Source organism: Tenrec ecaudatus, chromosome 12 (genome assembly GCF_050624435.1).
Source record: "Tenrec ecaudatus isolate mTenEca1 chromosome 12, mTenEca1.hap1, whole genome shotgun sequence".
NCBI lineage: Eukaryota > Metazoa > Chordata > Mammalia > Afrosoricida > Tenrecidae > Tenrec > Tenrec ecaudatus.
The window spans coordinates 76,132-96,886 of NC_134541.1; the positions used below are offsets into that span (position 1 = coordinate 76,132).

Consider the following 20,755-nt stretch of genomic DNA (forward strand, 5'->3'; position numbering starts at 1 on the left):
CCTGCAGGCTCCAGCACGGCATGCCACATTAGAGCCACCTCACCACCCCTCTTCACCGAGTTAACTCCTCTGAGCAGGTGTCTTCCTGGCACCCTAGGCCCTGTGGGTACCTCTTCTGCTCTCAGGGAAAGGCCCTGTCACTACCCCGCTGCTCCCAATACTAGGCCTGAACCACTGGCCTTTGTAGGATCTCTGCGTTCTAATTCTCACACAGCCTGCCCAAGACTAGGGACAGGACAGGACCAGAGAAAAGTAAGTAAATCACAGATGGTGTCAGGCCCTGTGCCAGGAACAGGTAGTCAGTGCAGGTGTGTCTGTAACCCTGTAAAGACCTGCTACTTTGTGTCCTTGCCACTCCAATCTATGGCACAGCTGGGACACCCCCACTTTTGTGGGGGAAAGGACAGCCCCCCCACAACTAATCGCCAGTTCGATAGGCGCAATTGTACAGCAATAATAAAGATTATAGTAAAGTCATAGCATGAGAGATAAAAGAGAGATTGAAATAATAGAATCAGACACATTTCATGGTAGCATGTTCACTTCAGCCCTGCTTGGTGGTCTATGTGGAGATAGGGGGAGAGGGAGGAAGACAAGGGGAAAGGAAACAGGGGAGCAAGGATGAGAGAGGAGAGGGGGAACCTATGAGAGGTCAAGGGGGAGCCCGAGAGCTGTTTTTTTTTTTTTTTGAGAGAGCTCTTTATTGCTAACCAAGGCCTATGTATCTTCATGGGGGGGGGGAGAATGCAAGCCCACTAATTATAGGTGAAGACATATGTCACAGGAAAGGGTTGTATTATAGGTAATATAGTAATAGGAGGGGGTGATCTAGGGGTATCCGGGCAATAGGAAGAGGAGGGCTTGGGGGTACACATGTGACAAGAAGGGCAGATCCTAGATTCAGGATGGCTGCCTAACTTTGGATGTCACTGAGCTGGTATGACCAGTTCTCTGGCTCACTATAGAGACCATTATCAGTAGGGTGTAAACTCCACCTTCAGGAACCAAGCTAATGGTCTCAAGCCTTTAGGGAGAAGTAGCACATTGTCCTTACAGCAGGGAGGGGGCCTACCTGTGGTAGAGCCAGACAGTGACTGACTGCCTTTTGGTAGGGTGTCTCTAAACATCTGACCTCCCACCATATGTTGGCAAAAAGCCCCTAATGTTTGGCATGTCTTTGGGGGAGACAAAGCTGAGGAAAAGTCCCTTTATAATCCCACACACTTGACCCAGATGTCAGCATTGTAGAGGTGGGGAGCAAAGGCTCCTCACACACCTGGGGAGACTTGCATGCACAAGGACGGGGAGCTGAGCCCTGCGGGCCCCAACCAGGTGCCCAGCTTCCTTTCGTGATTATCAAAGCACCCATCACACAGCATTGCCACAAACTGGGTCAGGGTCATTTTTACATTCCCTTTAGTGATGGCCGAGAATTGGGAGATCCAAAAGTATTTGCAGGAGGGAGGGAGAGGAGAAGGCAGAAGGCCACCCAAGGAGGGGCCCACAAGGGTCTGAGTACTTCCGCTCCACCACCACCCGAGTCCACCTCCTTGAGAGAAATCCCTGTTGGGCTCAGTGGGTATTCGCCATCTTTATGGCACGCTGAGGTGTGAGAAAGGGCAGGTGTGGAGTGTGTGCACAGGGGAGACTTGGAGAAGTGGGCTACAGTACCCAGGGCAGCTCGAAGTCCTGAGGTTCCAGCGGACTGCAGTGAGTTGCCTCCACGTTCTTAAGGTGCCTACGGGCCAGGAACAGCGCGAGCTGCCGGCGTCGTCGCGTGCTCAGACCCTGGCCGACGAGCCAGGGGAAGGTAAGCCCATGCGGCCCCCAGGCCTCCTGGTCGTCCAGTTGTTCCTCACAGCTCGCTCGGTAGGAGCGCAGCAGCGCCAGGCACCACTCGTCGTCCACGCGGTAGCGTGCGTAGAGGGCCGCCTCTTGCGCCCGGCTGCCGGCCCGCAGCCAGCGGGTGACTGCGGTGCGGCCCTCGCGAGCCATCACGGCGGGGTAGCGGTGCTGCAGCAGGCGCAGCAGCAGCTCGTTGCCGCGGTTGCCTTCCACGTTGCCGGGCGGCAGGGGGCGCAGGGAGCCCGACGTGCTGACCACATCATCCAGCGTGCGCCTCAGGAGCAGAACCGGCCCGGGGTAGCAGCATAGCTGCTCGGCCACGTTCAGGTTGAAGTGCTCGCGCACGGTGCGCACCACGAGTCCCTTCCAGCTGTGGGGCATGACCTTCAGCGCCAGCGGCACCAGGTCGTCGAAGGTGGCGTCGAGCACCAGCGCGCCCAGATCAGGGTACGTCATGGTGGCCCAGGTGGCCGTGAAGCCGCCGATGGACCAGCCGTAGACTACCACGCGCGCTGGCGGGAAGTGCAGGCGGTGCAATGCGTACTGGACCACCACGTCCATGGCGTTGGCGTCATGCTGTGGGAAGGGGGCGCCCGTACTGCCCCCGAAGCCTGGGTGGTTCCAGCCGAGCACTGAGTAGCCCGCCTCGAGTGGCGCTGACAAGCAGCCCATCTCGTAGAAGCCTGCGTTGCCTTCGCAGCATATCACAAGGTGCAGGCCGCGGCCGTGGCTGTCCGGCTGCTGGCGGCGATCCATGAACATGGTGTCGATCTCATTGCCGTCACAGGCCACCAGCTTGGCACGCCGGCCTTGATAGCGCTCCACAAGGCGCGCCTGGCCCTGCTGCAGCAGCGGCAGCAGCGCGCGCGTCATGAGAGCCATGGAGCCGGGGTACACCAGCCAGCGGCCCAGCGAGTGGGCCAGCGCGTAACTGGCCAGCTGGCCAGGCAGCTCGCGGATCTGCTGCAGGAGGCATTGCATCTGGCTGCGTGTGGCTCGCGGGGGCCGCTCTGGCGTGTCCTCTCCCAGTGCCGCACCCTGCAGCAGCCACACGCCCGCAGCAGCCGCGGCGCATGTCAAAGCACGGTGCCCGTTGCCGCCCCCACCGGCGGCGTGCGCGTCATCCCAGCGGAAGTCCACCGGCCAGCCCCGGAAGTTGTAGGTGTAGTTGGCAGTCAGGTAGACCTTGAACACGTGTATCAGCGCCTTCACGAAGCAGATAACACACATGGGCGTTGAGGCTCGGGGCGCTGCACACGAGCCCTACACCCATTCGCAGGGTTCGAGTCCCCACCAGAGACACAGGCCTGAGCCAGCGCTGAGCAGGGCCTGGGTGGGGCATGCGCCCTCGCAGCATGGCCCTTGTGACCTGTGCCTGCTAGGTGATGGAAAGGGAGGGGAGGCACAGGAGTGGTGTCAGAAGGTGGCTTTGTGAGTCACAGTTGCTGGGGAAAGAAGTGATACCTGGGTGACTGGCCACAAAGGGTTTGCCGGCCTTCTGGACTCCAAGTTCTGCCCTGCCCCCAGACCTTGCACCAGCCACGCCCTCCCTGAGCCCTGCCCAGCCCGCCTCTCCCCATGCCCAGAGTTCTACCCACTTCCCTCTTTCCTTTAGAGCCCTTCAGTAGGCTGACCAGAGACCGTCAGAACCTCTCACTGGTCAGGGCCTTCTCTGCCCCTTACAGCCTTCTGAGGCTCCCAGGCTGAAGCAGGAAGAAGTGGCTTGGGGTCAGCTGTCAAAAGTTTGCAAGGATGCTGTGGGCTCACCAGTGGGTTATACCACTCTGAACCCTACCCCCATTGCCGGGAAGCAGCCCCCTGACTGCCCCTGCAGCTTCACTCCTGGAAAGCCCTAGAGAATTGGCCTAGCCAGGGTCCCCAGGTTTACAGCCCCATGGGAACCCCAGGTCTACTAGCCTCACCCTCTGCACGCTCCTTCCCAGAAAAGGGGGTGAACCCCTACCTTTCCTGGATCCACATTTCTCTGCTGTGGTGGTGACCAGCAAGATAACCTCCAGGTGGAGCCCACCTGGCCAGTGTTCCTCTTTTTCAGGCCCTGGTCCTAGACCCCCTCCCTCCCACCTAAACCACACTGCAGCCTGTACCTTCCTCTTTTCTGGAAAGATGCGGCAGGTTCTCCGTTTCTCTGCATAGCGTAGTCCAAGTGAGAGCGACAGGAGAGCCCTAGGGAAGGCAGCCAGACTCAGAGCTGATGCAGGGGAAATGTGAACCCAAGAGCAACTGGCAAACCCTGCCAGGGCCTGGGGACCCAGGAACCCAACAGAGAGGTCAGGGTGTGGGGCACGCTGGCCCCATCCAATCACACTCGGTTTGGGTATCAGCTGAGGAGCTGTTGTCCAATTCTTTAGTAGTGTTTCATTATTATTGTTGTTGTTATTAGTGTTGAAAGTACACGCAGCAACATATATTCCAACTTGATGATGTCTATAGGGTCAATTCAAGCTGCTGACTTTGTTCTTCGAGTTGTATGACCACTGTGTTCCCTCTGTTCCAGACTGTTGCCCCTGAGCTTCCTAAGTGGCCTGCGAAGTGGCTACTGTCAGTGGCCCTATAGGGGTCAAGGCCAATAAAACCAAAACCAACCAAAATCAAGTTGATGTCAACTCATAATGATGCCGTAGGACATAGCACAACTGTCCCTATGAGTTTCTGAAACTGTAACTCTTTATGGGAGTGGTAAGCCCGATCTGCTGAGGAGCGGCTAGTGGCTTTGAACTGCTGACTTTGTATGGACCCAATGTGGAACTACTCTGTCACCAGGGCTCCTCAAGGCCAATGCTTGTTACTGAATAGGCTAACATATTGTTTGGTTTAAGGAAGATTTGAAGGGCAGATTTGGGTTTAAGGATTAAAAGTTATCTCAAAACTGTAGTTTCAGGGGCTAACCCAGCCTCCATGACTCCAGAAAATCTGGGTTCCGTGAGGATTTGAAATTCCGTATTCTGCCATGCACACACACACACACACGAGCACTTGAGTTTGATCAGGATTGCTCTATAGCATCTTAACATCAAGTAAATCCAAAATACTTTTGGAGGATTAAAAAAAAAACCTGCCATCAAGTTGATGCCAACTCATAGCGACCCTATGGGACAGGGAAGAACTGCCCCTGTGTGTGTCTGAGACTGAGACTCTTTGCACGAGCAGACAGCCTCCTCTTTCTTCTGGAGTGCAGCTGATGGAGTTGAACTGCTGAACCTTTGGTTAGAACACCACAGGGCTCCCTGGTCATCTGGTGAGGCCCCATCCCTACTATCTCCTGTGACCTGTGGTCCTCTCCACTGGGTCCTGGGGGCTGGCAGCAAGGCAGTGCCCCTGGGAAAGCCTGCAGGGTAAGGAAATGGTGGTGGGGTCCTCCCTGACTGGAGAGGAAACCATGTGTGAGGTGTGGCTGTGGAGGCCTCTGGAACACTTCTCAGGTATCTCTCAGATGGCGCTCAGGTAGAGGTGTGGGGGTGCGGCCCCAAAGGGCCCACCCTTTTTCTATGAGCTCAAGAAAATCACCCCCCACCCCCACCCAAGAGAGCAGAGTACCTACCTATTGGGGAATCCAGACCCTGCTTCTCCACAAGGATTCAGACAGGGGTGGGGGGTGGGTGCCTAGAGGGCCCCATCTTATCTGGATTGTGGGCGGGTGGGGGAGGGTAAGGGCCAGGAGTCCACATTGCCTTCACCCCGCAAGAAGAGCACCTGCTGCCCACTCAACCCTCCCTTCCGGTCTGTTCTCAGACTCTGCCCACCTGCCCCCCACCCCTCTAGGGCCCAGAGCCCTAGCTCCCCAGCTGCAAACAGGCAGGAAGCCTGGGAAGAGGGTAAGGCAGAGGTTGGGGAGTCTGGAACCGCTGGCCCCTGGGGTTTGGGGCTCAGCCTGGGCTGGCCCAGCCCCTGACCCCACCAGGACTGCCCTGGAGTGCTAGCCCCCCACCCCAGGGCCATGCTGTGAGGCAGGAAGGCATGTGACAGGAAAGCAGCCCTCCCCCTGCTCTGGCCAAGAGCCCCCACTCTGGACCAGCTGTAGCAGTGATGACCTCCTGTGCCCCCTCCCCATCAGCTTGGAGAAGTGACAGGGCTATGGGTGGAGCTGTACCCCTCCTCCCTAGCCACCTCAGCCTTGTGTGACCTCTGGCCTTCTTCCCCAGGCAAGCACACACCCCACCCCCAGCCCTTTGGAGGGGGTTCCCTCCACAGTGCCCCAGGCCTCCCTGAGGCCCTGATGTCTGCTGTGCAGAAGGAGCTAGCCTTGGAGAAGGCATGGAAGGGGAGAGCCAGCCTCAGGGCAGGGCAGACAAGGCCTGGCAGGGTAGCCCTCCCTGAGCAGATGTGGTGCCCAGGCTCTAGGAGCTGTGCCCACCCGGCAGGAGGGGCGCTGAGTCTGCACAAATACCTCTGCTCAGGAAGTAGGGTGCAGGGAAGATGGGGGGGTCATTACCCAAGGACAGACAGGGAAGCTTCCTGTTGGATGTGGGGGTGAGAGGGGGGCGGAAATGGCCAAGACAGCTGCTGAACATCTGGAATCCAAGCTTTACCCAAAGCCCTCCAGGACAGGGGGCTTACGCCCACTTCTGCTACTCACATGCGCGGCAGGGACTGCTCCCCAGCACACAGACCTCACCTCCTCCCAGACAGCACTGTCTCAGGCCAGAGGAAGGAAGCCATCCATTGTCCCACACTTTGTAGTGACCCTGGAGAGGAGGGAGCTGCAGGGCCTTGCCCCAGGGACTGGGAAGTTGCTGTCTTACTTGGGTCCAGCCTGGCTCTGGCCCCTACCCCCAAGTGCTGCCCTGCCCCCTGCTGTGACCCCTACTGGGGTCTGTGCCGGCTCCAAGGGTGGGACTGCTGCAGATGAGGGGCCCAGCAGATGCCTCTACAAGGCCAAGTACATGGATGGGAGCAGCATAATGCTAGCCCTGCAGGGTACTTGGACATGACCACTGACTCCTAGGAGGACTGTGCCCCTGGGGGTGTTCAACCCAGGCCCATCCACACACTGGGAATGGCTACTCTCCAAGCCTTGGCTTGCCCTCACAGCAGGGGTCTTGTCTTTTGTCCCCACCACACCCAACACAGGGTGTGCTCCAAAGGAAGGCCAGTCTCTGGAAAGGGACATCATGTTTGGGGAAGCAGAGGGTCAGCAACAAAGAGCTAGACGATGCCGTGACAGTGACCGCAGCAATAGGCTCAGATGTAGTCATTGTGAGCATGGCACAGGACTGGCCAGCATGCAAGCCTCCATAGTTTGTCACATGTTTTACGAATGGAGACATTGTGCCCATCACTCAGCATCTCCTTTTCCTCAGAGGGCTGTGGTGAGCCCAGCCCCAAGCCAAGGGGGGCTCTCCTACCCTTTAAGGGGCTCAGACCTCTCATGCCCTCCCGTGCACCCTACACACACACACACACACACACACACATACACACACATACACACACAGTACCTTCCTTTCCCCCACTCCCAACCCTGTCATAGCAGGCTTCCTCAAGGCCCTTTGCCTCGCCTCTGGGAGCTTTGTTCACATCCACCAGCTCCTGAAGAGCACTTCTGAATCAAAGGGTGTGTTTGTTCCCAGAACTGTTAGAAAGGGTGTGGTAAGGCCAACCTGGGTGCACCACTTCTCCCCACCCCCACCCCCACCAGCCCGCACTGCTTCAGATGCGAACATGTACTGTGTGTGCGTGCGTGCGTGCGTGCGTGTGTGTGTGTGTGATAATACTGACTCACGACCCACGGGGCTGACCCTAGAAGCCATTCCATCTGCTTAGATAATCCAGTCCGGCTTTTCTTTGGAGGCCCCTAGGGAAGGTCCGGTGGAGGTGGGGCGGCTACCCTCACCTGTGGGACACAGGCGCCGGAGGCCAGCGTAGTGGCTGCATGGAAATTCCGGCCTGGATATTGCTGCGGAGGGTAAGTGGGTCCATCTAGCTGCCCACAGAGGCTCGGGACGCTTCCCAGGTCTGGCCGCTTTTCATCTTGGTCAGTTTTAAGGTAGACCCTCCAAAGCCAGAATCCTGGCGAGAAAAGGACCCGACCCAGGGCCGAAGATCGCCCGCCCCAGTCCTATCACACACTCGCCCCAGCCCAATGGACTCCGAGCCCAAATGAGCTCAGAATCTGACTTGGCCCTTGGGACACCGCGGTTGCCCCTTTCCGTTATTTTTCTTCCAGTTCATGGAAACTTCAACGCATTCCAAGGGCTGCGGGCAGAGCGCCGACGCTGGGGAGGGGCGGGCTGGACATCTCCTGAAAGGGGCTCGGGCTCTGAGTGAGTCCTGCCGACGCGCTCTGCCTCGGTGGCGCGCAAGGCGTCGGACTGGATGCAGGGCGTAGGCCTGTGCAGAGCGGAGCTGGTACGCGTGCGGGCACGGTGCGGGAGGGTTCCTCCCCTGGAGAATGGTGCGCGCCTAAGCCGGTGCCAGGACCCACGCGGGCCGGCGGCCCAAGTCACCCGCGGAGGTGGGCCCTCTTGGGAGGTCAGGTACCGGGCACGCTTTTTACTGGCGCGAACGTCGGGGTTGTGGCCTTGGGGCGCGACCTGCAGCCCCCACAGTCGCTAGAGACTGCAGACAGGCGTGGCGAAGTGGGGAGGTCGGCGGGACCACCTGAGTGCCAGCCTCTGCTCGCGTCGCTCAGTCTACCGGTCCTGGGCAGCGCGCCGAACACCTCGAGCCTTGCGAATCTAGGTTACAGTCCTCGCGGCTCCTTCTAAGTCACTTGCGCAGATTAAAAACGGCAACTGTCCCGGAGCTGACCCCAGGGGACCCTGCGAGCTCCCTCCCCCTCTCTCTCTCACAGGGACGCTCTGTTCTCTGCATCCGCCCCGACAACCGGGCGTCTGCACCTCGGCGCCTCCCCCCATGACTGGTCCCCTGGGAGCCGGCACGGAGTCAGCCCCACCGCAGCTTAGCCCACCTCTGGGCGGGTGGCCCAGACTGTCCCTCCTGGAAGGACTGTCCACTGCCTTCAGCCTGCAGTGGAGGGAGAGGGCACTGGGGGTCGGGCGCCAGCCCGCTGGTCTGGCCAGCTCTTATGAGACAGCGGGGCTCATTGGAGGGGGGGGTGCTGGGGTAGGGGCAGCGAGCAGCAGAGCCCATGTTCTGTTGCCACCTCACGGGCAGGCACTAAGGGCAGTCAGGATGGGGGCTCCCTGACCCAGCCCACCCAGGAAGGCGATGGGTGGGGAGGACGAAGGAGGGGGGAGGGACCGCTGCTTTCCTGTCCCCACCCGCCTGCCTAGGCTCCAACCGCAGAGCTGCCCACCCAGTGGCCCCACTTTGAAGCTGCCGGGCTGCTGGCTGCCAAGGTTGTGTGCGGGTGCGTGGGCCTGAGTGACCGCTGCTGGTGGCCTTTGAAGTCCTAGGAGTAGCCGCAGGAAGTGGAGGAGCCCACCCAGGCCTTGGGAGAGCCTCCTCCCCCCACTCCCTTCCCTCCAACCAGGATAGACTGCCCTGGGCAGCCGAGGTGCCCCTGGGAACACAGGGCTCCCAGCCCCAATCCCTCACTTCTGTGGACGGCCATGGGGTCAAGAACTGGTTCCATTCCTGCAGCTAAAAATAGCAGCTTTGTGCTGGGCAGAAAGCCCCCGTCCTGGAGCAGAGGAAGGAGCCGGCCTCAGCTGGGGGAAGGCCTCAGGAAATGCCCTAGCTGCCCCAGGAAAGGCTGTCAGCCCCAGGGGAAGTCCCAGTAGGAGCCACCTGGCCTGAGACCTGGGTGGGGGCAGAGGGAGGGCTCTGAGCCTCCTAGGCCTGAGAGCTCCCAGCACTCTGGCTTGGTATCCACTTTGCTCTCACTTAGCATCCGGTCTCTCCCACAGATGGGCAGATGGAGGAGTTCTACCCCAGCACCACCACCCCCAACAAGAACCCTCCACCCAGGCATTTCCGGGGCCTGGCCCTGCCCACAGGGAGCTTAACCCACAGAAGGCACTCTGGGCACTAGCACCCCAAAGAGGCCCGGAGGGAGGGTTCAGGAGAGCTGGCGCCTGAGTCCAGAGGAGCAGGAAATAGGCCAGTGGGGTGGCACTGTGCAGAGGGAGCAGCCTGGCAGAGACCTTAGGCTGCCAGAACTGGACCCTTTGAGGGCTAAGAAGGCCAGTGTGGCTGGACCCTGCTGGGCTGAGGTGGCTGGAGCCTCTAAGTGAGGCGGGGCCGCACTAACTCCTGCGGGCTCTGCTGTGAAGGGCAGAGAGCTGTGGGGAGGAGACAGTACAGGGGAGGCTATAGCTTGGCTGGTGCTGATGGAGAAGCTGCCGGTGGGCACTGCACGGGTGGTGTGAGGGCCGAGGCAGGCTGTGTTCCAACGATTGGAAGGGTTTGGGTGCCGGGGTGCAGTTGAGGGTCCCTCTGATGGTTACCCAGCAGTTACTGTGACCAAGTGGAGAGCTGGGGTTTTCCCAGCCATGAAGGCCAGATATGCTGATGTGTGGGTGTTGGTGAGAGAGAATGACTGGAGGAGAGGCCAGTGGTGGGCGGGGAGGGCTGGGGTGGGGTGGGAGAAAGGAGCAGGGCTGTCTCCAAGGAGCAGAGGGATCAGCATGAAGGGCTGGCCTCAGAAAGGGAGACGGAGTGAACAGAGATCAAAGGGCACTAGGAGAAGGGCCCATGGGGACATGGAAGTCTCCCCTGAGAGATTTTAGGGTATTGGCCCATGACTTCTCCTGGGAGGGCAAAGAAGGCTCCAGGCCATGCCTGCCGTCTCAGTGATAGACATCACCACCAATGCCCCCCCCGCCCCGCCCCATGCACCCCAGTCACCTCCCTCATCAGCATCCACTGATCTGCTGAACTCCTTCCAACTCTCTCCTCTACTCCAACAACACCCCCAAATCCTGATCACAGATTGCACCACCACTCACACTCACATACACACACACACACACACTCACAATCCCTCACACACACTCTCACACTCACTCCACACCCACTCATCTCTTCATTCAGGGGATGTGTTGAGAAGCTGTGTTTGTGGCAGGGAGGGAGATGTGAGCCCCCTACCCAAAATATACAAGGAAAGATGTAGAAAGTGGTAAGTAGAGGCTCCACAATCCCACCAGGTGCTCACCCCACAGCAATGTGCCATCTCCGGCACAGAGCCCTCTGGGGTTCTCAGCAGCGCTGTCCACAGTGGCACAGCAGCAAAGACCCCAAGTCTGTCACTTGGTAAACAGATAAGAGCCTGTTCTGGGGGCCGTGTGATGAGAAGGGGGACTGTGTGGAGAAGGGCTCACAGCATCCTGAATGAGCCTCGTGGAGTGGAATGAGTCACTTGTGGGGTGATGGGCTGCATGGCTTTGGGGAGGTAAATCCTAGAACAAAGCCAGCCTCAGGCCTGGGAGCCTACCAGGGTTTCAGCTGGGGTGGGAGGAGCGGGTACAAAGGGACCAAGGGGACTCAGAGGGCTGTTGGGAATGTTCTCTGGTAGAAGTGGGTACAAACTGAGTGCTTACAATGGGTGATTACAATTATATTTAAATGAGACTTCCATAAAGTTAATTTTTAAAAGATGTAGAGGTGAAAGGTGTTATGCAAACAATTGAAAGGAACAAGGAGGGGATAAGGGCTAGGTGCTGGCTGGCTTCTTGGTAGAGGGTGATGCACCTGGGCCCAGCATCTGTTCTGCAGGACGAGGCTGCGGGGGGGGGGGGGGGGCAAGGGTCCCTGAGGTATAGTCAGGAGGACATGTGGTCACTCTGAGTGTGCTCCCCTTGGCTCAGGTGGAAGGCACCCTGGAGGTGCTGTGGGGTGAGCACTGACTGCTTCAACCCAACCCGCTGCCTGAGTTCTCAGCCTTGGGGACCCTGCAGGTCACTGTGAGCTGGAATCCCGCTCAGGCGGGGTCTGCTTGGAGGGGTTTTGCAAAGTTGAGTTCTTGGCACCAGCATGAAGCCAGAGCCCAGAGTGGGCTCAGGGGATGTGTTGGTAAGGTCGGTAGGCGGTGGGCTCCTAGCTGCAGCCCCTGTGTGAGGTGTCCTCTCAGGACACTCTGTGAATAACCATCAGGCAATGGTGAGGGTAGGAGGGTAAAGTCAGGGCACTGGTGTGTGAGGTGGGGTGGGGACCCTGGACCCCTAAAGGAGGGTTCCCGGTCTTCATCACAGGGCCCCTTGCCAGCCCCCAGCCCCACCAAGCATCATCTATATCTCTAGGCCTGCACACCTGCCCACCCCCCCCTCACCAGGAGCAGATTCATTGCCACACCTGGTTGGTTCTTGTGAGGGTGCAAAATAGGGGGTCTCTGGCTTCCTGTCCCAGCCTGGGAGGATAAAGGCGAGGCTGAGGCTTCGCCCCTAGGGATTCCAAGGCCAAGCCAGGTGGACACCCGTGCCCCAAATGACAGGGTTCCTGAGAAGTCACCCCACACCCCAGGTCTCACAGGCCATCTCTGTTAACATCCCCTAGCCACTGTTCAAGGGGACTTGGAGTGGATACTGGGCACTGGATGACTGGGAACTGATCAAGCCCCAGGCCCCAGTGACCTTTTCTCCCTGTGGCCATGACTGGGGCTGGGAACCTCCGGCCTGGCCTCCTGTGTCCTGCCAAGAGGATGTCCTGTCCTCCAGGCGTCCCGGCCCTCCCTCATTCCCCCAGGAGCTGTCCTGGCCTCCAGGGGCAGGGGGGAGGGTGGCATGGAAGTGGGGGAACTAGAAGTTGACCTGTTTCCATTACTCCCCGGGGATCCTGAGCCCTGAGATGTGGGGCTCAGGAGCTGGTGGGCCTTGGTCCAGTACTCGGGCTTCTCCAGGACAGCCTCCCACTCTCCCCTGGGGGGAGGAGAGGGGAAGTGGGGAGCAGGGAGGCGGAGGACCAGGCTGAGGGCTCTGAGGTCAGCCTCCCTGCACAGTCCTCTGCTGGGCTTCCTGTCGCCAGCCTGTGTGGGTGAGTACAGGGGAGCAGAGGGGAGCAGCCAGCTCTGCCCAGCCTCCTGCCACACATGTGCCCACTCCACACTGGGGAGGAGGGCTAGGCTTCCCCTGACGTGGGGAAGGGCATTGGGAGAAACACCACTATTAGCCACCCTAAACTTCTGAACAGCTGGTGGTCTCTGGGCATATCTGTCTTACACACATGTGCCCCCATCTGGATAGTCCCCCTCCCACCTTCTCAGTGCCTGGCAGCAGGGGGCAGGCAGGGGAGCACCCTGAGGTGCCAGGGTATGTCGTATGGGTCCCTACGTGCTCCACATGCCATGTGCACTCTAAGTGTGCACTGGACGTGTATGTGTACGCGCATCTGTGGGTGTCGTGGGCATGTCACCAGGTGGGTGTGAGTCTCAGAGGCAGCTGTGTGGTCTCTGTGTGTGTCTCCTCTGTGGTCAAAAGTGACCTGTCCCCTGACAGGAAGCCCCGGCCCTGGGCGGGGTGGACCAGGAAGGCAGCTGCTGGCGGTCTCTCCTCGCCCACCCCCTCCCCTGGCTCCTGCCCCAGCTTCATCCACCTTCCACTAGGGCAGTTCAGCAGAGTTAAAAATAGCTTGGGGCCTCTGGAAGCGGAAGGGGTAGAAGCCGCCCTGGGGCCTGGGAGGGAGGGGGCGGGAGGCACCCCAGGCCCATTCGCCAGTGGGTGGGACCCTGTGGGTCCAGAGCCAGCAACGTTGACCAGTCAGCCAGCTCCACTCGAGTGGGCTGCCTCTGCTCAGCCCCACCTGCATGCCCACTCAGCTCTTTCTAGACCTTGGTCCCCCAAAACAGGGTGGGGACCTTGGCCAAAGCTGGGCCTTCCCTCCACTCTAAGTGAGCCTCAGTTTACCAAATATGCAACAGGGCCCACCACTCAAGGGCTGCTTTCTCTTCTCTCCCTGAGCCCCCTCACCCCTTGCCACCCACTCACTTTGCCCAGCCCCTTTCCTGGAGGGAGATCACCTTGGGGCTGGGCCAGGTGAAGCTGCTCAGTCCCCTGCAATAGGAAAAGAAGAGTCTCAGAGAACACTCTTCCCTCTGGACCAGGCAGTGGCCAGTGTGTCAGTCACTGTATTGAAACCCTCATGCACACGCACACTCTCACACTTACACCCACACACTCACAGAAAAGTGTGTTCGTCCCAAGTTGCCTGCTGTTGATGACGAGCCCTGGTGGTGTCCAGGGTGACGTACTGGGCTGCTAACCACAAGGTCAGCAGTTCGAAACCACCAGCTGCTCTGTGGGAGAAAGTGAGGCTTTCTGCTCCCATGCTGATTGACAGCTCAGAAACCCACAGGGGTGGTTCTGCCCTGCCCTCTGGGGTCATTGAGTCAGAACTGATCTCATGGCTCATGAGTTTGTCTTACTATTGATAGTTATGGGCTTTTTGAGTTTGGGGCTCTAATAAGTTGGGGTCTCCAGCCACTCCAGGACCTGGTGTTTAGTAAGGGAAAAGAAGTGGGGGCTTCTCTGGGGGACCCACGGGGTGGACTGTGGGGTTGAGTGGGTGCCTGCTCCTTCCCAGTCTGTGGGTGCACAGGGCACTGCCAGCTTCACCATGGTCTTGGGCACACCACCAGGGCAGGAGCCCACGACCCTCCTCCAGGCCTCTCTCTAGCCTTGGGGTCTGCTTGTTCTTGGGGAGGCCTGGAAGGCAGCTGTCTACCCAGGAGGGAGGGGCAGTGTGTGTGCCCCTCCACTAGGCGGGCACACCCATAGGAGGCACCCCATCCTGGAGGCCACCCCACCCTTCCTTCCTCAGGAAAACCTGTAGTCTGATAAGACCTCCCATCTCTGCTTTGCAGAACCACCCTGGCACCGGGTCCCCCAGGGAGCAGAGACCAGAGCCCCAAGTCAGTAGTGGCAGGTGGGGTCAGGGGCTACCCAAGGCACAGGACTTCCTGTGCAGCTCCAAGGAAGGAGACCTTGCTCAGACCTGGGACCAGGACTGGGGCTGTGGGCTGCGGAGGGGTGGTCTAGTCACTGGAACAACTGCTTCTCTCAGAAGCCTCCCCAAGGGCTTGGCCAAAACCCAGCCCCTGCAGCCCCTTCCTGGATCTCCTCTCTAAGGGGCATCTCTCCTGGGCCGCATTCTCAGGCAGAGAGAGCTCCGCAGAGAGACCCCACCCCAAATTACTCTCTACCTGGTGTCTACCTGACTATACTGCCCCCTGTTGTCCCTGCAGTCCCACACAGGCCCCTGTCCCAGGTGGCCCCTCTCGCCCCCTCGAGTTCCCAGGCTGTCGTGTGCAGGAGGCCCGTTGGCAGCAGGGCCCAGGTCAGACCCTACAGTAACAGTGCCATCAACAGGTGCTTACCACTCACAGAGTGAATAGGATGGAGCCAGGAGGCCAGCAAACAGCTCCGTCAGCTCAGGCTCCCCTAGATCAGGCTCCCTGCCCTGGGGAGTGATTGCCAACAAGCACACCCATTGGGAACTGGGGAGACACTGCCCCAGATGAGCAAGCTATTGATGCAAGCCCATCAGCATGTGCAGGGCATGGGGAAGGGGTACTAGAGCAGGAAGCACCCTGTGCGCCGTGGAGATTGCTCTTGGACCCTGCCTTTCTCCCTGGCATCAGAGAACAGAGAGAGGGCTCCTTCATGCCTCCCAGGCAGCTTTGCGTCCACAGAAGCTCCATTTCCCCTAAGGCTGCTGCTCTGAGAGTCCCCAGCAGAAGTCTCAGTGACATCAGCCCAAGTTCCGGCAGGCAGGCAGAACCCAGAGAACACTCCAAACATGACAAGGCTCTCCACCCAGATGCACCCCAACCAGGCCAACATGAAGACCTGGGCAGCCGTTGAGTCCTGAGCTCCCTGGGGAGAATGTTCACCCTTCAGGGCTATGCTGGAGTGAAATGTGTCCCCCAGAAACATAAAAGGGGGCACCAAACATTCATGGGGACATGCCATCATTTCTTCATCTCATCCCCACCCCCTTTTTGGAGCCTCCTCCTTCTCTGTGAATGATCCCCCTACATACAGGACACCGCCACGTGCCGGTGAGTTTCCCTACGGCCTTGGCTTATGAGTTATTGTGATGCTTGAAGTTATGTCACTGGAATTCCAAATGTCAGCAGAGTCACCGATGGTGAACAGGTTCAGCAGAGCTTCCAGACTAAGGAGGACAAATTATGAAGGACTAGGTTGTCCACATCTGAGGGGCTCGCCACCTAAAGACTTCTGAACAGCAGCGAAATATTGTCTGAGAGCGAGCTGGAGGTGAGCTCCTCCAGTTGGAAGGTCTGAGACTCAGCTTATGATCCAGAGGAGCTGCCTGCTCCAGGTGGAGTCGGCCGACATGACGTGGGGGGAGGGAAGCGTCAATCCTGATGGGCAGGACACAAAATGAGAAGAAATCCATTCACCATGGGAACTTGGAATGTACGGAGTATGAATCTAGGAGAACTGGGAGTTATAAAAAACAAGCCAAACCACCAAACGATTGATGTTCTAGGCATCGGTGAGCTGATAAGAAATGGCGTGAGCCACTTCGACACCATATAATTTACTATCTTGGGAATGGCAGAGTCAAGCGGAGTGACGTCGCATCTGTCATCAAAAGGAACATTTTAAGATCTGTCATGAGGCACAATGCTGTCGGAGATAGATAGAATCTATTCTCCTACAACGAAGTCCAGTTAATACTACTGTTCTTCAGATTGATGCACCAACCGCTAAAACCAGCGGTGCGGATGCAGATGGGCAGGGCATCTGATTTGCTCCGCCCACTGCACAGCAGGGCTGCAAGCTGGGACTGACCAAACAGCGCCTGAGGACGACACCAACAGTCAAGTAAGTTCTGGCTTCCTCTGAAGGGACTCTGGTAGAACGATGGCCATCAAAGGCAATTCTGGTGAAAGCTCAGGAGGAAATGAAGATCCTTCTAACTGGCAAATGAAGATCAACTAATTTGTGTTACTTCTGTTGCTTTTTGTGACATACTGTATGTAGATCTACAGACATAGTTTTACCTTAGTGAGTCAGTATTATTGAAATATATGCTTAGCGTCTAATCCTCATTTTTTTAAATTATTTTTTCCTTTTTTAACAATGTTGAGTCATCAGAATAAATGAACATTCTACGTATCTTAGTCTAAAAAGCTTTCATATACATATGTGTATTTCCTTATCTCACTAGTGTTTCAAATTTCATATAATTACATAAATGGATGATATCCTTAGAATCACCAAATGTCTCCTGTAGATTACTTATGTTATCTCCCAAGAAGTTGATCATTTCCTGACACAATCACTGACTGAAGACAAATGGGTGCATAAGCAAATGTGGTGAAGAAAGCTGATGGTGCCTGGCTATCAAAAGAGATAGTGTCTGGGGTCTTAAAGGCTGGAAGGTGAACAAGCGGCCATCTAGCTCAGAAGCAAAAAAGCCCACATGGAAGAAGCACACCAGCCAGTGCGATCACGAGGTGCCAAAGGGACCAGGTATAAGGCATCATGCAAATATATATATATATGTGTGTGTGTGTGTGTGTATGTATATATGTGTATATATATACCATATTGAATGAAGGGGGAAGTGCAGAGTGGAGACCCAAGGCCCAAGTGTCGGCCACTGGAGATCCCCTCATAGAGGGGTTCAGGAGAGGAGATAGGTCAATGAGGGTGCGAGGTAGTACCGATGAAGAACACAGCTTTCCCCCAGATCCTGAATGCTTCCTCCCCCCAACTACCATGATCCGAATTCTACCTTGCAGGACTGGATAGGGCAGAGGTTGTACACTGGTGCATATGGGGGCTGGAGGCACAGGGAACCCAGGGTGGACGATACCTTCAGGACCAAAGGTGTGAGGGGCGATGCTGGGTGAGTGGAGGGTGAGTGGGTTGGAAAGGGGGAACTGATTACAAGGATCCACATGTGACCTCCTCCCTGGGAGATGGACGGCAGAGAAGGGGGGGTGGGAAGGGAGACTCCAGATAGGGCAAGATATGACAAAATAACAATGTATAAATTACCAAGGGCAAATGAAGGAGGGGGGAGTGGGGAGGGAGGGGGAAAAAGAGGACCTGATGCAAAGGGCTTAAGTGGAGAGCAAATGCTATGAGAATGATTGGGGCAGGGAATGTGCGGATGTGCTTTATACAATTGATGTATGTATATGTATGGATTGTGATGAGTTGTATGAGCCCCTAATAAAATGTTTAAAAAAAACCCATAGTGTCTTGTCTTCAAGCAAGCAGCCATCCAAGGGAGACACCAACTAAATTCATATGGAGAAAGCACAACAGCCTGTGTGATTCAAGGATTATTAATAATAAAATCCACGATCAAAGGAAAGAAGTGTGTTGAGCTTATACATTCTGAGCACCCAGTTTGCAGAAGGCTATGGATGACAGTGAAAGCCCCCCAATCAATTGAATTCCTCTGACTATTGATAAGGATATGAATGATCTTGCCCTCGGTCAGAGTGCATTTAGGAACTGGATTACTTCCTCTCCCACCCCCTGCCCTTCACACACACACACACACACACACATCTTCCTTAGGGAATTATCTGGGTGTGTTGATGGAGATCACCATAGTGGGGTCTTGCAGTCAGGAGTCATGCCTTGACTGCCTCAGGGAAGCCCCTACACCAGTATTGTAAGCTCCCCCATCTAACAGTGACTGTGTCTCAATCATGGCCTCTGAGGCAGCTTTGGGAATTACATCAATACTAACATATATTGATCTGCCAGCAACCATGTTTTTGTGACAGTTTTCCTTGCCCTCCCTTGTCCTTTTTTTTTTTTTTTTACTTCACTTTGGATTTTTTAAAAATTATTTTATTGGGGCTCATACAACTCATCATAATCCATACATACATCAATTGAGTAAAGCACCCTTATACATTCGTTGCCCTCATCATTCTCAAATCCTTGTCCTTTTCTAAGCTCTGTATCTCAGTAAACCCTTGGAGTCCCATGTGAGCTCATGCTAATGATCTCCCACATCTGGATGATATGTCTCTGTTATCTTGTCCTTTTCCCATTTAAGATTTAATAAATGTTAGCTTTACATATGCATTTTTAGAAACACAAGGAAATGCGAGGTATAGAAAATGGCCCTATTGTCATAGAGAACACATATGATGCCAGCAACCCAGCATTGCCATAAAGGTGATGTTATATGTGCTTCCAGGGAGCCTTTGGAAGGAATGATGACCGTGTAGGTGAACAACAGAGAAAGGCTGGTGCTGTCTATGCAGTGTCAAAGGACTTGTCTGAAGGATGTGCAGATGTTTGGTGGAGGGTAGAACTTGTAAGTGATCAACTTTAATATCTGACTCATGATAGGAGAGGGCTCTGAAGAGCTCATGGTAAATGGAGGAAAAGATAGGATGATTTTTCTATGAACGTTTTCAAGTCCCTTTGTATTTCTATTCAAGTCCTTTTTCCCCTTTCTTTTTTTTTAGATACAAGCTTTTATTAAACACACACAACACACCGCAGGTGCAGGGTCACTGTGACTTGATCCCCCATCCAATGGTGGCATTATTTTGTCACCTCTACACATGCCTCTGATGCTAAGGAAATGCCCCAAGGTAAGGCTGCACCTCCAAAGCTCACACTTGGTGATTGGTCACATCGAGTGACACAGTGTCTGCGGTCAGCTCCCATGGAGACATTCGGAGTGAAACCGCATAGCCTGCAGTGTTTAAGGTTCTACGGAAACAGGGATGGACAGTATTTCATGGGTCTCCCCACTTGGCCTGTAGTGTCTCACACAGGGTGAAGTAACCTGACCACACATCTCGCCCACAAAAATTCTTGCCTGCTACCCTCCAGCTCTGGCCAGCGACACCCTCAGTGTGGGGCGAGGATATCATAATTTCATGTCAACTTGAAGATAATAAAGGGTAGGAGTGGAGTCTAGCCTATCAATCAGGTCACAGCCTGATGATGCCTCCTTGTGGGCATGACCTTCTCCTAAGGAGAGTCCTGGGAACCTCACTCCCTCTCTGCTTCACCTTCCTGCTGGTGAGTCTCTCAAAGACCTGCCAGAACCCTGGAGATATGCCCACCACCATTCAATTCACAGGACTCTGCACCCACAGGCCCAGGATTTTCCTGTATTCTGCATCATTGCATGCGACTGAGTCTGAGAGGGACTTAGACTACTATCAGACTGATGGACTAGTAACAGATGTATGGACTTGAGTTGAACTCGGCTGGGATGTTTTATGGATACATAATTACTCCTTGATGTAAAGCTCTCTCTTACACATCTATGAGTATCCACTGAATTCGTTTCTCTAGTCAACCTGGCCTAACACATCTCGTCTCTCTTCAGGACTGTCAGGGTGTGACATCCCCACCCACCCACCCACCCAGAGCTGAGGATCTCCTATCTGGCCATTGACTATGATTATACAGGGACAAATTCCTGCCCACCCTCATGTGTTTCTTCCTCCTCTTTTTTCCCATTGTGCATTTCTTATCCATCTCCCTTCACCTGACCCCAGCGGGGCCTGAGCTGGGTGGCCTCAGTGTGCTAGTTAGCACAAGGGCGGGCCCTACTTGGAGCACTCGGGCTTCCTTGTAGGCAGAGTGGTTGCAGGACACAGACAGAGATTGCCCTCAGGTGGCCCATAGGCAGGGTGGCCTCTGCTGAGCTTGGCCTCCCTGAGGTCTACCTTCATGAGTGCCCAGGTGGGCTGCCCCAGCATGCCCCACCTGCCCCTGGCATGCCCTGATTGAGGAGTTCAGGAGCTCCTTCTATGCAAATTCCTCAGGGAGCCACACAGTTTCTCATCACCACTTATAGGAGCATGAGAGAGGAAAGAGATGGGCTTCAAACTGCAACAAAACAAAGATTTGGAAAATCCTGCCGTATCAACCAAGGCCACGTCTTCTAGAATTTTCACCAAGAACGATGGATGGACCTAACTAACTCCTAGGGCAGAAAACCCACCCCCTGAGATTGAAGGGACTGAGAGAGGGGGAAGGCAGGCCGTGGCAGGAAGCAGGCCACAGGAGCTACAGTGCCTGCCCTGCAA

General features: G+C 56.1%; 1 protein-coding gene across 1 annotated transcript; it reads right to left on the minus strand.

Annotated features, from left to right (window-relative positions):
* Positions 1-1,662: 1,662 nt before the first annotated feature.
* ABHD16B (abhydrolase domain containing 16B) lies at positions 1,663-3,075 on the minus strand. Its single transcript, XM_075527897.1, has one exon. The coding sequence runs from the start codon at positions 3,073-3,075 to the stop codon at positions 1,663-1,665; it is 1,413 nt and encodes a 470-aa protein (XP_075384012.1).
* Positions 3,076-20,755: the final 17,680 nt, after the last annotated feature.

Excerpts from the sequence above, each read along its gene's own strand:
- ABHD16B (XM_075527897.1), bottom strand. The coding sequence starts at position 3,075 with ATGTGTGTTATCTGCTTCGTGAAGGCGCTGATACACGTGTTCAAGGTC.